Source organism: Pogonomyrmex barbatus, unplaced genomic scaffold (assembly GCF_055798465.1).
Source record: "Pogonomyrmex barbatus isolate J1 unplaced genomic scaffold, ASM5579846v1 scaffold12, whole genome shotgun sequence".
NCBI lineage: Eukaryota > Metazoa > Arthropoda > Insecta > Hymenoptera > Formicidae > Pogonomyrmex > Pogonomyrmex barbatus.
The window spans coordinates 7,676,086-7,689,303 of record NW_028297108.1 but is presented as its reverse complement, the minus strand read 5'-3'; the positions used below and the strand labels follow the sequence as shown (position 1 = coordinate 7,689,303).

The following is a 13,218-nucleotide window of genomic DNA, read 5'->3' as shown; positions in this document are numbered from 1 at the left end:
ATGTAAATGTTGTGACGTGTTGTTACTTGAGAATTTTGGCGATACCCGAACGTCGTGTCGGTATGTAGTTAGACGTGAAACGTGACAGACAAGGCCTAGGAGAAGGCGTAGAGACGTAATATCCGAGTGAATTGTTATGACACAAGGAGATTAATTTATTGAAAAAAAGAAAAGCAAGAGTGCCTTCTATTTGTTTCCGTAATTATATTGTTGAACATTTGTTGCGTTACGTTTCTCCGAGAGCCTCTAATGTTGTTATAAAAAAAAAAAAAAGAGATGTTTGAAGAATGTTGTTCCTCTATTTATTTATTGATTTACGGGCAGTGTGATGCTAGTGTGCCCAAAACTATAGCCCCAGCAAATTCGGAAGTGTATAAGAGTATGATGTATGCTGTTGTAGCGGATCTCGCGAAACCGAAGTGTAACGAGAGAGAGAGAGAGAGAGAGAGAGAGAGAGAGAGAGAGAGAGAGAGAGAGAGAGGGGGGGGGGAGGGGGTGCGTGCGGCGTGCGTGTGTGTGTGAGAAAGTGAGTGAAAGATTGAAATGCAACAACGGATATCGTGTCATGTCATGTCGATAAGAGAAATATTATGGAGAAGAGGAACGAGTGAATGGAGGAGTGTTGCGAATATTGTGAATGAGCGTAATAAGAGAGTCATAGAGAGAATGAGAGAAAATATAGCTTATTATGTCATCTAGTATTACGTATAGGCAAAACGCAAGAGGACATCTTCAAAGATGCAGCTATATGTATGTGTATATGTGCACATCCACTGTGTGGGTGCATGCATCTTTATATACGTACATGTATATCTATATCGTACGCATACATACACATATATGGATATATAATATGATATATATTATATATAATGTAATATATAGTACATAATATATTTATATATTATATTTATATATAAATATATAAAATAATACTGGAGCGAAATAATACAACATATACCGAAGATATTTAGGATGTAAATGCGAAAGAGATGCGCGTTATTCAGTCGTGTGTATTTATGCTCGCGCGCGAATTTGGATAGGTGGCTGTGATTTATTGCGTGCAAGTACAGATTTATATGTGAGCGATATGGCTCGTGTATCTACTCACACAAGCACATATATATTTCATATATATATATATATATATATATATGTGTATGTATACATGTGTTTGTATATATATATATATATATATATATATATATATATATATATATATTATATACATATATATAAAATGTGTACTATTTAAGAGAGAGAAAAAGAAAGAGCGATAGATTACTAAAAAAAGTGCAATTCTATGTTGATTTTGGTACAACAAAGCTAACAAATCGAACGAATATTGTTATATTAAAAACGAGTATTAAAAAATCTTGTACTAAATTTAACGTAGAATGGTGCTGTTGTACTTGATTGGAGAAATATGATAAAATATATATTACACAAAATATATTATAGTTTTAATTTAAAGAAGAGAAAAGAAAACAGAGGAGTCTAAGCTAGACACCAGAGCTATGTGTAGTAAAAAAAAGGTATAGGATCTATGTATCATACGCAGCAAACGGTGCATTTCGGATCGTGAAATCTTGTCCTCAGCTCGCTGTGCATCTGCGAGATCAGTGTGGTAGGTGTCAATTGAAAAATACGCGAGAATTTCGCGACAAATTGTAATAATCTATTATTTTCCAGAATTGTATTACTCCATAATTAAATTTACCGCAACTTAGTGCAAGGTATTATTAAAATGAGACGTTTCCCGCGAGTTAACGACAAGATTATTTGCACACTGGATACATTGGATAACGAGTGTTACGTTTATTTATGACATAATCTCAAAATGCTTATTATTTACTTGATAGATAAAGTAATGCCAAATTATTTCTTAGATTCGCCATTGTTGCCGCATACATTGTAATGTACAATGTATCCATCGTGGAAATTATAATTTGATATACCTCCGTGTAGATAAGTAGAATCGGTAATATATGTTCGCCATTAGAAAAAACATAAAAGGATGCGTTCCACGATCCATATGTGTCAGCGAGACAAATTTATGTATTAATAAACATAAATTATACACAAAAAAATGGCATACAGGTTATATGTGTGTATGTGTATGTATGTGTGTATATATATATATATAATATATATATATATATATATATATATATATATATATATATACACACACACACACACACACACATACATATCATACATACACACATACACACATACACATTACAAAAATTATATAACACTTAAGTACTCTATGGTAATAAAAAAATATGTTACAGAAAAAAGAGATGCGAGTATCTAAAAAGAGATATTAATAACAATGATAAAAATAATAATAATAATAAAAGACAAACATCTGTGCATGAAAATCATAGAGAAAAGAATTAGTAAGAGTGATATAAAATGAATCTGCTGTAAATTTCTTCTCCAATTATATAATAATAATAATATTTAATGTGTACATACATCTGGTGTGTGTACGTGTGTATATTTATATATGCACACACACCATATGTCTACAGGTTGTATAATCGCGGATTTCGTTTTGGTTACAGTTTCTCTTATGAATTTCGAATTTACTTTTCTGTAGCAAAAATATTCCAATAGTTCCTGAAATAAAAAAGGGTTTAATTTGAAGTTTCAGGAGAATAAAATTTATTTATGACAAACATTCTTATCTCACTTATATAATTTTGAGCATTTCTAACAAAATAAAACAAAGATAGATAATACCGAATATTAAATGAAAAATAGATAGTAAGCAAAAAAAAATTGAGTTTACACAATCGACTTTTTGCTAAGAAAAAACCGCGAGTTCCTCAGAAAATCTGTAACCAAAAGGAACTAGCTTGAACCATCGCGCATAACTATTAACATAACAATCATAATAGTAACATAACAATATATTAATAGCAATTCTCATTGGAATATAGTGAAAGGTGCAAAACTCGTGATCATAGACTGATTGTCACTCAATAAATGCAAGCTAAAGATACAGTCTACGTATTTGCATGCGTAATGAAGTCATCAGATGGACAAAAATGGTCGGTAGAAACGAAATGTTACTCTTTGGCCATAAATAACAAACTGTATTTTTATTGATACTATAATACAGAGATCATACAAGTCTCTTCTCAATGTAATATTTTACCCATGTGAAAGAAATTCGAGAACTATACTACTAACTGCATCGCCTCAAGTCAAGTTTTAGTTTGAGCGTTTGTCTTTCCTTTTAGATAATCTTGCAAAAAATTGTTGCAACAAATTACATTACAAACAGAAGAGAATGGCACGTTTTCTCTCACTGATATATTGTCAATAATAATCCTGAATAATACGTCCTGAATCTAAAGATTTATCTCTAAATAAATGGATCGAAGCGGTATTCTCTCTTTCTTCTGTTGTCGACGAACTACTACATGTTAAATACTTTACGATACATCAAATACTTTACTAGAATCACAATAATAATCACATCTGCAGGAAAATTATTTCAGACGTCGAACTTATATCTATTTCTAATTCGTTATTCTGTAACGTATTGCAAATGCTCCGTTATGGCAGTGATCGTGAGAAATTTAGCGCCCTAGTCTACCTTATAAGCATTAAAGATTAGTATATAGAGAATATAAAGTCTGATATCTCGTGTCTTTCATTTCAAATTGTAAAAAAGATTCAAATATGGACAGAATATAATTTTCTTAGTTTGCTAATTAGCTAAAATGTAAAGAAAATGATTTCTCATCTCTCTTCATACAATAGCAGATATTGATTTCAAATACAAGATGTGAATAGTAACAGTGGAATGGAGAAACCGTAAAAAAGAGAATTCATAATCACTGTGTATATAACAGTACTTATATCGCTATACAGTTAATCACAATGATACTTGATGATTCGTTTCTTTCATACTATTTGAATTTCACCAGTTCGAATTGTGTGAGCTATAATTTATAATTCGGTCGTCATGTGAGACGTTAAGGCTTGGACGCGGGTAGCGTTGCAACTTTTGCACAAGACGTGATCGTCCAGAGGATAGCAACCCCGTCCTTCTTGATCGGATGATAATATCAATCCACAATCCTCGCATTTGTAGCATTGAATGTGGAAACTGCGATCTAGTGCCACCACTCGTACGGTCTCATCCTGGCCAGGCTCCGGCATTATAGGTAGTTTACAGACGCAGCAACGTGGAGCGAATTTTCTACAGATGTGTAAGAATAAATTAGTTATTAGGATCAAATAATTAAAAATAAATATAATAAAAAAATATATAATAAAATATATAATAAAAATATAATAAAAAATATATATATAATAAAAAAAATAAATAATAAAAAAAAAATATCTAAACAAAAAATAAAGGTAGTAAGCTCACTTATGGAAACACTGAATACAGTGTATTTGATTCGTGGCATCCACGGTAAACGGTATACCGTCCAGACTCTGTCCACAAACGACGCAGGTGAAGCACGAGGGATGATACGGTTTGCCGGTAGCTCTCAGTATTCGGTCCAAAATTGGTCTGGTGCAAACACAACACTTTTCCAAAGTGTTGAGATAGTCCTCCTCGCAGTAAGGTTTGCCTTCCAGCGAGTAGAAAGGTTTTCCCTGTAAATTGACCTTGCATACAAAGCAACAGAAGCAATTTATGTGGAAGACTTTATCCATCGCCGAACATCCGGTTCCTTCTCCCTCGACCTTGCGCCCGCATTGTGCGCAAATGCCATATATGTCACTATCTTCATTATTATCCGTCATTCCTTGAACCAACAGATCTGTGAGAACGTCAACCTGTAGATAAAAATCAATCGCTTACTCTTAGGTATGTATTGTTACAGTGTATCAGATTACTCTATAGTATTGATCGTGCGGAAAAATTGCTCTATCTTTTTAAATTAAATAAAAAAAACTTTCTACAATAGTCTTTCTACAGTAAGTAAACAATTTCATATTTATGTAATATAATTTATGTATTATGTAAATTTTATATATATATATATATATATATATATATATATCAACTCCATTTTTATTTTATATTTTAAAAAATTGAAAAATGTTGATAAATTTCCGAGACTCACTTCTTTAACGGGAGACACCTTGCCCTGAGGTTGAGTGGACGCAGCCGACCCATAACCAGAATACATCGAATAATTACAGGAGAGTTGTGACGGCGGTCTGGGATTAATCGGCTCATATATGGACTCGTACGTCGAGCTGGATTGTGAACTCGGACCATAGATATCGGCGGGATAGTTGCCCGATGGAAAATCGGTTTGATAAGTGGCACGTCTCAACTCGCTATAACTAGACGAGACAGGACTCGGTGGTGGAGGCAACTCGTCGGGCGGCGGTGGAAATGAGTTTCCGGGTACACAGGAGACGTATTCCGACGGCTCCGGTGGTGGTGGCAAATCGTCTACGAACAGATTAGTTTATCCATTAATTTGTCAAGAGACTGCAAAGTTGCTGCAAAATTGCTCTTCTGGAAATAACATTTTTTCTATTTATAAGAATTATACGTTGTAATTATCTTACAGGCGAAAGCTGTTTATTTTCCAAATTTAGGATACTTACCAGCGGAGTGCGCAGCGGGAACATTGCAGTATGTGTTCTCTGTTTTAGGGCCCCACTGAATGTTGCTGTATATAATTTCTTTGTCCATTTCATATGGGTACTCGTATGCAGAGACCATCGTGGGTACCGGTGGTTCTACATTGCTGTACACCGCATTCCTGGTCGCTCTATTCGCGCGATCGTCTGGCACAGGTACCTGAGGTGCTGGCATGTTCCCGACGTTGGAATAATAATTCTTCTCGTCGTATCTGTATTTCGGCTCAAATTTTTCTTCCGTCTGACGCGCGTATAGATTATCATTGTTCTGATAAAGCTTCGGTGGCACCTCCTTGTCATTAGCGGGCAATTCTATCTGCGAAAAGTCGTTCTTTATGTCCAGTGGAACATACGGCGAAGGTGTATTCACGTACAGACTGGAAGGCTTGTCGCCTGACGCCGTATTGTTGAGTACTGTGCTGTACGATGGCACAGGCGGCGTCTTTATAGTGTAACTTTGCGGTATCTGAAACATTTTCTTTTGTTATTGCGGCTTCCACAAGACATAGTATTTGAAACATATTTTCTCTTGTTATTGCGACTTCCACCGCTCGATTAATGTATTACCATTGTTGCATCCGCGTTCAAGAATGCGTGCGAACAGGGAAATATTCTGTGTTAGCATATATATGTGCATATATATAAAACAAGAATAGAAATAACGAGACTACAACGGGAAAACTTAAGATTCACCTGAGGCTGAGATTTCTTCGGCTTCGGCGGCACCGCGGGCCCGATCTTCTTACCAGGCTTGACAACATTCTTGGCTGCCTCATCGCCATGGCCAATCTGCAGGCTCGCGATTTGCTGCTCCAAATTACCCACGTTCGACATCCTTCCTTTTTGTGACGGGATGCTTTTAATCTAAAGGTTACACAGCATATATTTTAGGAGACTAGATACGTGATTGAAAAACAACTATATCATGTAGATATTCTAAAATTTAAGAATACAAATATTGTCAGAAAATCAAGAAGCAAGATTTAGTTGTGGCAAATTTAGAAATACATTCTGAGAATAAGAACATACAAGAAGAAGGCGTTATAACATTTGTCAAAGAGATGAAGAAATGATTGAATGTATAGCAGGAAGCTGTGTTATATTCAATGTCTATCAATTTTAATTTCGGCTTAATTTACTTCTTCTTTTTCTAATTTTTAGAATTAAAGAAAAATAAAAGGTGAAGTAAATCGAGATGAAAATTAATCTAAAAATGATTAAATTAGACAGTTAAAAATTATCCGATTGTTTAAAAATACAAAAAGGAATAGAAGTTAAGATAAATGAGAACTAAGAAGGAGAAGGTAATTATATTATGTATTTTTATCAATGTAAATTAATTTTAATTTCAGTTTACCTTACTATTTATCTTTTTCTAATTCTCGCAACTAAATAATCATTAGTATTAAATTAAACATTAATAGAAATGGACATTAGTAATTTACTCGAGTTAGATGTAAGGTGTAAGATGTTTAGACTTAATCTATTTCAATCAGAACAAAAAGAAATTTAGAGAACAAGAATGTAAATCTTTACACAAATCTTTATTAAAACTGGAAAGCACAAAATAAACTACACATATATTTACAATCTCAAATTTTTTCATTCATTAAATGTGTGAGTTAGCACACAATTCTAGCTTTAATTAAAATATACTGCATTTCAAGAATGAATAGCAATGTTTATATAAAAAAAAATGGTATATAAATTCACAAAAGATATAACTGTGTGGCACAAAATCTAAAATGATCTGAAAAGTCTTCCTTTTCTATACCGTGTCTTATTTGTTTTCTTGCTTTTTTTTATAGTGTCATCTTGAGGTGAAAGAAGATTTGGATACCCTAACCTCTCCTTTAAGTCATATAGCACTCTTCTCTTTCATATTTGTCTTTCTCTGTCGCTTCACCAGACAGTGAGATTTAAGATGCCTTAAACTTCTGTCCTTATGTGTAGAATGCTTTCTAACAAACGCAAATCGACACAAATCAAGTTGTACTGTCATCTATCCATGTCATTAATTCTTGTTTACCAAACTGATGATACTACTGAACTAGATTGGTGTCGATTTGTGCCTCTTGGCTGTTAGAAAGCATTTGTGGCATATGAGATTTTTCATCTCTAACTATACTATCGTTTTTCCTTACTATTAAAATTCTCGGTTTGATATCCTCCTCCACGACGGAGGATTATGTTACACGAGACTCAAACCACCACGCGATATTGTCTCTATCACCAATTTTATTTGATACAAGCCATCACTTTCGAGAGCTCCAGGCGCAAGCCACGATGACACCGGCATTCAAGAATTCATAAAAATCAAAATCTACCGGGAGACTCGATAGAATCCGATTGAATTGAACCACGGGGTTCTGGCAGGAGTTGTACCCTGTATAATCGCGTAAAATAGCAACGACACGTTACGTCACATCATGTAGTTGACCGTAGTACGTATGGACATGTATTTATCGCTCATCCGTCGGGTCGAGCTGCACTTTGCACTTTCTGCACTTGAAAGGGAGAGAGACAGAATTGCGTAGAGTAAGAAAGCGCGAAATTGTGCGAACCAGGAAAAAAGAAAGAATGAGAGAATGTGAGAGAGAGAGAGAGAGAGAGAGAGAGAGAGAGAGAGAGAGAAGTAAAGACCCTCATGATTCACGCGTGAGATGTTACCGAGCTGTCATTATCGTTCGCGTGAAGGAATAAAGATGCGTACATAAGTAACAATTAACAATAAGTAACGATTAATATGATCCATCGAAAAATATACGTACGTATTCGCAGCAACCAAGAGGAGGGGGGGAGTCCAGGACCTAGGACTCCTCGTCACGAGCTCGGATCTGTTCTCCTCTTCTTTCGCGACGACCAGGGCGTGAACGTGATCACAGGTTTCCTTTATCGGCGATCGTATCTCGCGTTATCTCCGCACCACACCCTCGCGAAACGAAGTCACGGCTCTCGGCCGCGCCGTATCAAGCGGCTCAGCGCGCGCCGAACCTGAAGACAACGCGATTAAAATTCGATCCAAGTACCCGATCGAGTACAGGCCCGAGTCTGTTCGGACACCCGCGAGTACTACCAACAACCGACAATGAATAATGCCGAGTATTATGCCGTGGATATACCGAGCTGCGCGCGTATCCGGTATCTCCGGTACCTCCTCCCGTGCCGGTGAGAGCTGCGAGCGCGGACAAGCGCGGGTCAGTTTGGTCGGGCGGGGTAGAAGGTAGGAGTAACAGAGCGAATGCGTCAAGTGTGCATGACGCGTTCAGACGCGTTCACCGCGAGTATCGAGACTAGACCTTGTCGTTTGGATTTTAAGGAATGATCATTTTCAGGTCTCCCGCGCGCGGGACATCACGCGAGGAATTCCAATTAATTCGCTCGATCGTTTTATACCTCCTCGTCGCTTTATCTTCATGTTCATTTTTATTAATTTTAATTTTCGGCTTAACTTACTCTTATCTTTCTTAATTTTTAGGAATTAGAAGCCAAATTAAACCAAAAGTAAAATTAATAGACACTGAAATGATAAATAAAGAAAAATGGATACTATATATAGACCCGATTTATCTCGGGAAAATCTCTTTAGACATCGTTCATTTGCGACATGTATATAATAGAACTCCCCACAAGAAAAGAAAAAAAGAAACAGTTTTCTAAAGAATGTTTGGAATCGTTAAAATCTCATTTTATTATTTTTAAATACGTTTTTGATGTAATAACTGAGAGAAATAAAAGTAGAGGTATAAAGGTATCATTAGCTCTTACTCAACGTATTGAATTTCTATTCATAAAAATAAAACCTTTTTCACTTATAACATTTTTGATTTCGACAAAATTTTCTTTTCAATTAATAAAAATACCAGTGCTATTTTTTAAATTAATATCTTTTTTTCTGTATTAAAGATACGATTTTGGAATTTGTTGAACTTTTCATCAATTACTTTCATTATTCTAATGAAACGTTAAAATTAGAAAATTTTATATATTATCTTTGATATTAAGAAAAAATATCAATTTAAAAAAAAAATAGTCAAAAACTCCAAAGATCTATTTTTTTTACAAGAAGTAAAAAATAAATTTCTTAATTATGTCGTTGTTGACATAACATATCGCTCATTTGTATTCAAATGAGCGATATATTTTGTTGTACCATTTATATGGGACATACTGTTCCAAAATATAAATTTCTAAATTTACGTTTATTTCTATTAAAGTAAATTAATTTTAATCTCGGTTTAATTTATTCTTTATTGTTTTGTTGTCTAATTATTTTAAAATTAAAAACAAGATAAAGAGTAAATTAAACCAAAATTAGTTAGTACAGTTAATCTATATTGATAGTAATGGATATTAATAAAAATAAAACCCGGGATCGAAGGGATTGGGATTACACCAAACATTATCAAGTTGTTTAAAATTAGCTGAAACTTGCGATAATATTTCCGTGACAAATGATTCATACGCATTTTTCTGTGTTCGGTCATAATTTCTATATGTATGTTCCAAGCTGATTTGATGAAAAACGTTCATTGTATATGAACAAAGTTTAAAAATATATTAAGCGTAAGAAATCGCAACCGCATACCGCGAGACAGTAAATAATTTATTGTTCATTTATCATTTCTGAGATGGCATCTAATAAAAAAAGAGAAAAGATTTCTTATTTATACTATATTAGTTGAGTAAAATATCATCGATGTATTCCAAGTATTTCATTTGAATTTTCCTCATTTCTGGGATTACCAGAATGAATCACGACTATCATGATTTTCCATTACTATTATATTTAAAATTACAAATCTCTCAAATCAAATATTATCTTTCGTCCAAGCGAATTATGAAGAATCGATCGCAATTAAAATTAATTGAAAAAAAAAAAAAAACGATATTACGTAATAAAAAGATCATCGAGAATAAATTCCGTTGAAAAATTTGAATTAACACAAATTTGGCGATTATCAAATCGTACATGTACAATCGTAATGTGCTCAAGTTAATTCCGTTAATACCGTTTTATTAATATGGATAGAATAAGTAATTTCTTATTGTTTATTCACAACCGAAAAAAAGAATAGACATTAGAGGTAATTAGAGATGGTTATTAGATTACGCTGTAAGCAATTTAATCGACTTTGATCGATGTTACTAAAATCGATTAAAAAATCAGCTGGAGTTTTATTAAAAAATCGTCATAATCGTCTTTCCTCATACGCATTTCTCAAGGAAATGATCATTAACATTTACGGATTACATAAAATCAACTTGTCGAGAGCCGCTTACCATTTGTTTCTCTCTCGTGCGAGACTGCCTTTGCTTACACTGTGCCAAATTTAAAAGTCAGGAATTGCATAAGTGTTTCACTTGCGGTCATTTGCATTTTGCATTTAATTTTCTCGTGAACAATCGATCGACACTCGTCTTGTACTATTATTATCTCTCGTACTGTTATTATGTTTCATCTCGACTTGGATACATCGTATTTTCTAGTCATTCACTTAATAATTAGATTTGAATAGGATGGATCGATATTATAAATTTTTTCTCATCTTTTTACCCGAAAGCAAAGAAGTAGACTAATAAGATGTGTTACAAATGTGTATATTTACGATATGTGCACGAGTTGTATGTCTTATCATTATTATTACTATTATTATCACAATTAATTTTATTTTATCACAACTAAAACTTTACTTTATACCCGTAAAAATTCGCTCTTTTGTCGATTAATTGTGTCATAATTCCATGTTATATCTCTGTATGTGACAGGACAGCCAATCGATTGAAACTATATCTCGGAATTATTTATCTTTACGTGATAACTGTTAGTTTTATCGCAACTTTTTTATGGATCATTTTAATTTCGGCATGAAATAGTATGAGAGAGAAATCTGGAAAAATCAATCTGCTTGTTTCCAGTATCTAATCGTGGATCATTAAAATAGATGTCAAGTTAGATACCAAGTTACGTGGCAATTGTCAAGCAAGGCACTATCCTTTCGTGCTATCGGGCGCAACATTTTTCTTTTTCGAAGGACAACGTTTCTCTGAAAAGAGCATCTCGATTTTATTTCTTATCTACAATTACGAATTACAGTTGTTATTTTGGCTTATGGGTACTTAAGATGGAGGAAATTATTCTACTCTACGCTCTTATTTTACCGCTCGCGATAAAATTCTCAGACAAAACGTGTATCTCAAGGAGCGTGTCTTTTCTAAGATATTTTATAATATTTTGCTCATACCGTAAACTCCGAGAGACAAAAAGCGATAAATTTCTTGTTTTTGAACTACTTACTTGAAATACTTGAGTAGAGTTATGATTTGTTCACTCTTTCTCTTCACTTTGTTCCTTATTGTACGTGGATATTTTAAAACATTTAGATTTCCGCAGTTTAAAATCCAAAAGAATTGTAATTCTCGAAATTTTACAGGGCGCAATCTCCTTGCCATTAAGTTTTTCTGATACTTTGTCAAAGTTGTTCTAAGTTTTTGATTGTTTTGCGACTTGTATAAAAATCTGAATTCTCAGAATCGCGATACTTGGAAACTTGAAATATATATTATATATAATAATATATTCTTGGATTTTTGCTTATAGTGCAATTTACGCACTTGCGCAGTTCTCCTTGTCAATTATGTTCTCCTGTTATTTTATTGATTTTCGAAGTTTTTGATCTTTATACCATGAGATTCTATAAATTGTCAAAATAACTTGGCCCGGAAAATTTGGAAATTTGTTGGAATTTTACATAGTGTCATCTCTTCTTTCAGATTATGTTTATCCCATCCCTTATTGATTTTTATTTTTGCGTTGACATCTGCGAATTGAAAATTCTATGAATTGCAATTCTTGGAATTTTCGTTAGTTAGTTCGTTAGTGTCAAATGTCGTGAAATCTGCAACTACGAAATTACGGCGTGTGCGAATCATAAGATAACAATTTTTGCGGAAACGCTCGAATGGTCGTAAAAATATGGAAACGAAGGACGGTGCATATTCCGCGCAATTTAACGCTTCACTCGTCCCCATGCTGATAAACCCGGGGATGTCCCAGGATCATGGTCTCTTTTCATAAACCAAGCCACGTATACGCAGACTTGTCGCTTCTCATTCCATTCTAGAAAAATATCTCTCTTTTGTTGTGTCAACGTCACCCTCGCTCAGTGACGTAGCTGTAGACGTTCGGACCTCTTCGTTATGCGTAAACATTTTTCGAAATATAACAGAATGTTCAGACACAACATTATGTATTAAATATTAGATAACTGTGAATGTGTTATATCACGTACGCAAATAAACCACATTGTGTAAATTATTTTATTTATTAATTTATAATTTAATCGTTTAATCGTTTAATAAAAGTCACTTTGCATGTGCATTTTTATCAATGTAAATTAACTTTAATTTCGTCTTAATTTACTCTTTATTTCCTTCCGATCTTCAAAACTAAAAAGAAGATAGAAAGTAAGTTAAACAAAAGTTAAAATTAATCTACATCATCTGACCGTGTAAATTGTTTCATTAAAAGTCTTCCATGCGCATTTTTCTAATTCTTACTAACTATTAAAAAAAAGAAGG

At 33.8% G+C, this 13,218-nt stretch overlaps 1 protein-coding gene across 5 annotated transcripts; it reads right to left on the bottom strand.

Annotated features, from left to right (window-relative positions):
- Nucleotides 1-3,089: 3,089 nt before the first annotated feature.
- On the bottom strand, nt 3,090-8,900 carry Zyx (lipoma-preferred partner zyxin). Of its 5 annotated transcripts, XM_089071463.1 has the most exons (7): nt 7,842-8,327; nt 7,782-7,811; nt 6,331-6,501; nt 5,602-6,103; nt 5,106-5,443; nt 4,400-4,815; nt 3,090-4,225 (listed from the first exon to the last, which is right to left on the bottom strand). In XM_089071463.1, the coding sequence occupies exons 3-7, from the start codon at nt 6,469-6,471 to the stop codon at nt 3,973-3,975; spliced, it is 1,650 nt and encodes a 549-aa protein (XP_088927589.1). In that variant the 5' UTR covers nt 6,472-6,501; nt 7,782-7,811; nt 7,842-8,327; the 3' UTR covers nt 3,090-3,972. The 5 variants fall into 5 exon arrangements, with proteins under 5 accessions (XP_088927589.1, XP_088927590.1, XP_088927587.1 ...); XM_089071464.1 differs by lacking the exons at nt 7,782-7,811; nt 7,842-8,327 and adding an exon at nt 8,409-8,900 and having other exon boundaries at nt 5,602-6,079; XM_089071461.1 differs by lacking the exons at nt 7,782-7,811; nt 7,842-8,327 and adding an exon at nt 8,409-8,895.
- Nucleotides 8,901-13,218: the final 4,318 nt, after the last annotated feature.

Bases quoted from the DNA above. Each gene is read 5' to 3' on its own strand.
- Zyx (XM_089071461.1), bottom strand. From the start codon at position 6,471: ATGTCGAACGTGGGTAATTTGGAGCAGCAAATCGCGAGCCTGCAGATT. The intron at 4,816-5,105 runs GTGAGTCTCGGA...TTTTATCTACAG, and splicing joins AGGTGTCTCCCGTTAAAGAA to GTTGACGTTCTCACAGATCT. The intron at 4,226-4,399 runs GTGAGCTTACTA...ACACATCTGTAG, and splicing joins TGTATTCAGTGTTTCCATAA to AAAATTCGCTCCACGTTGCT.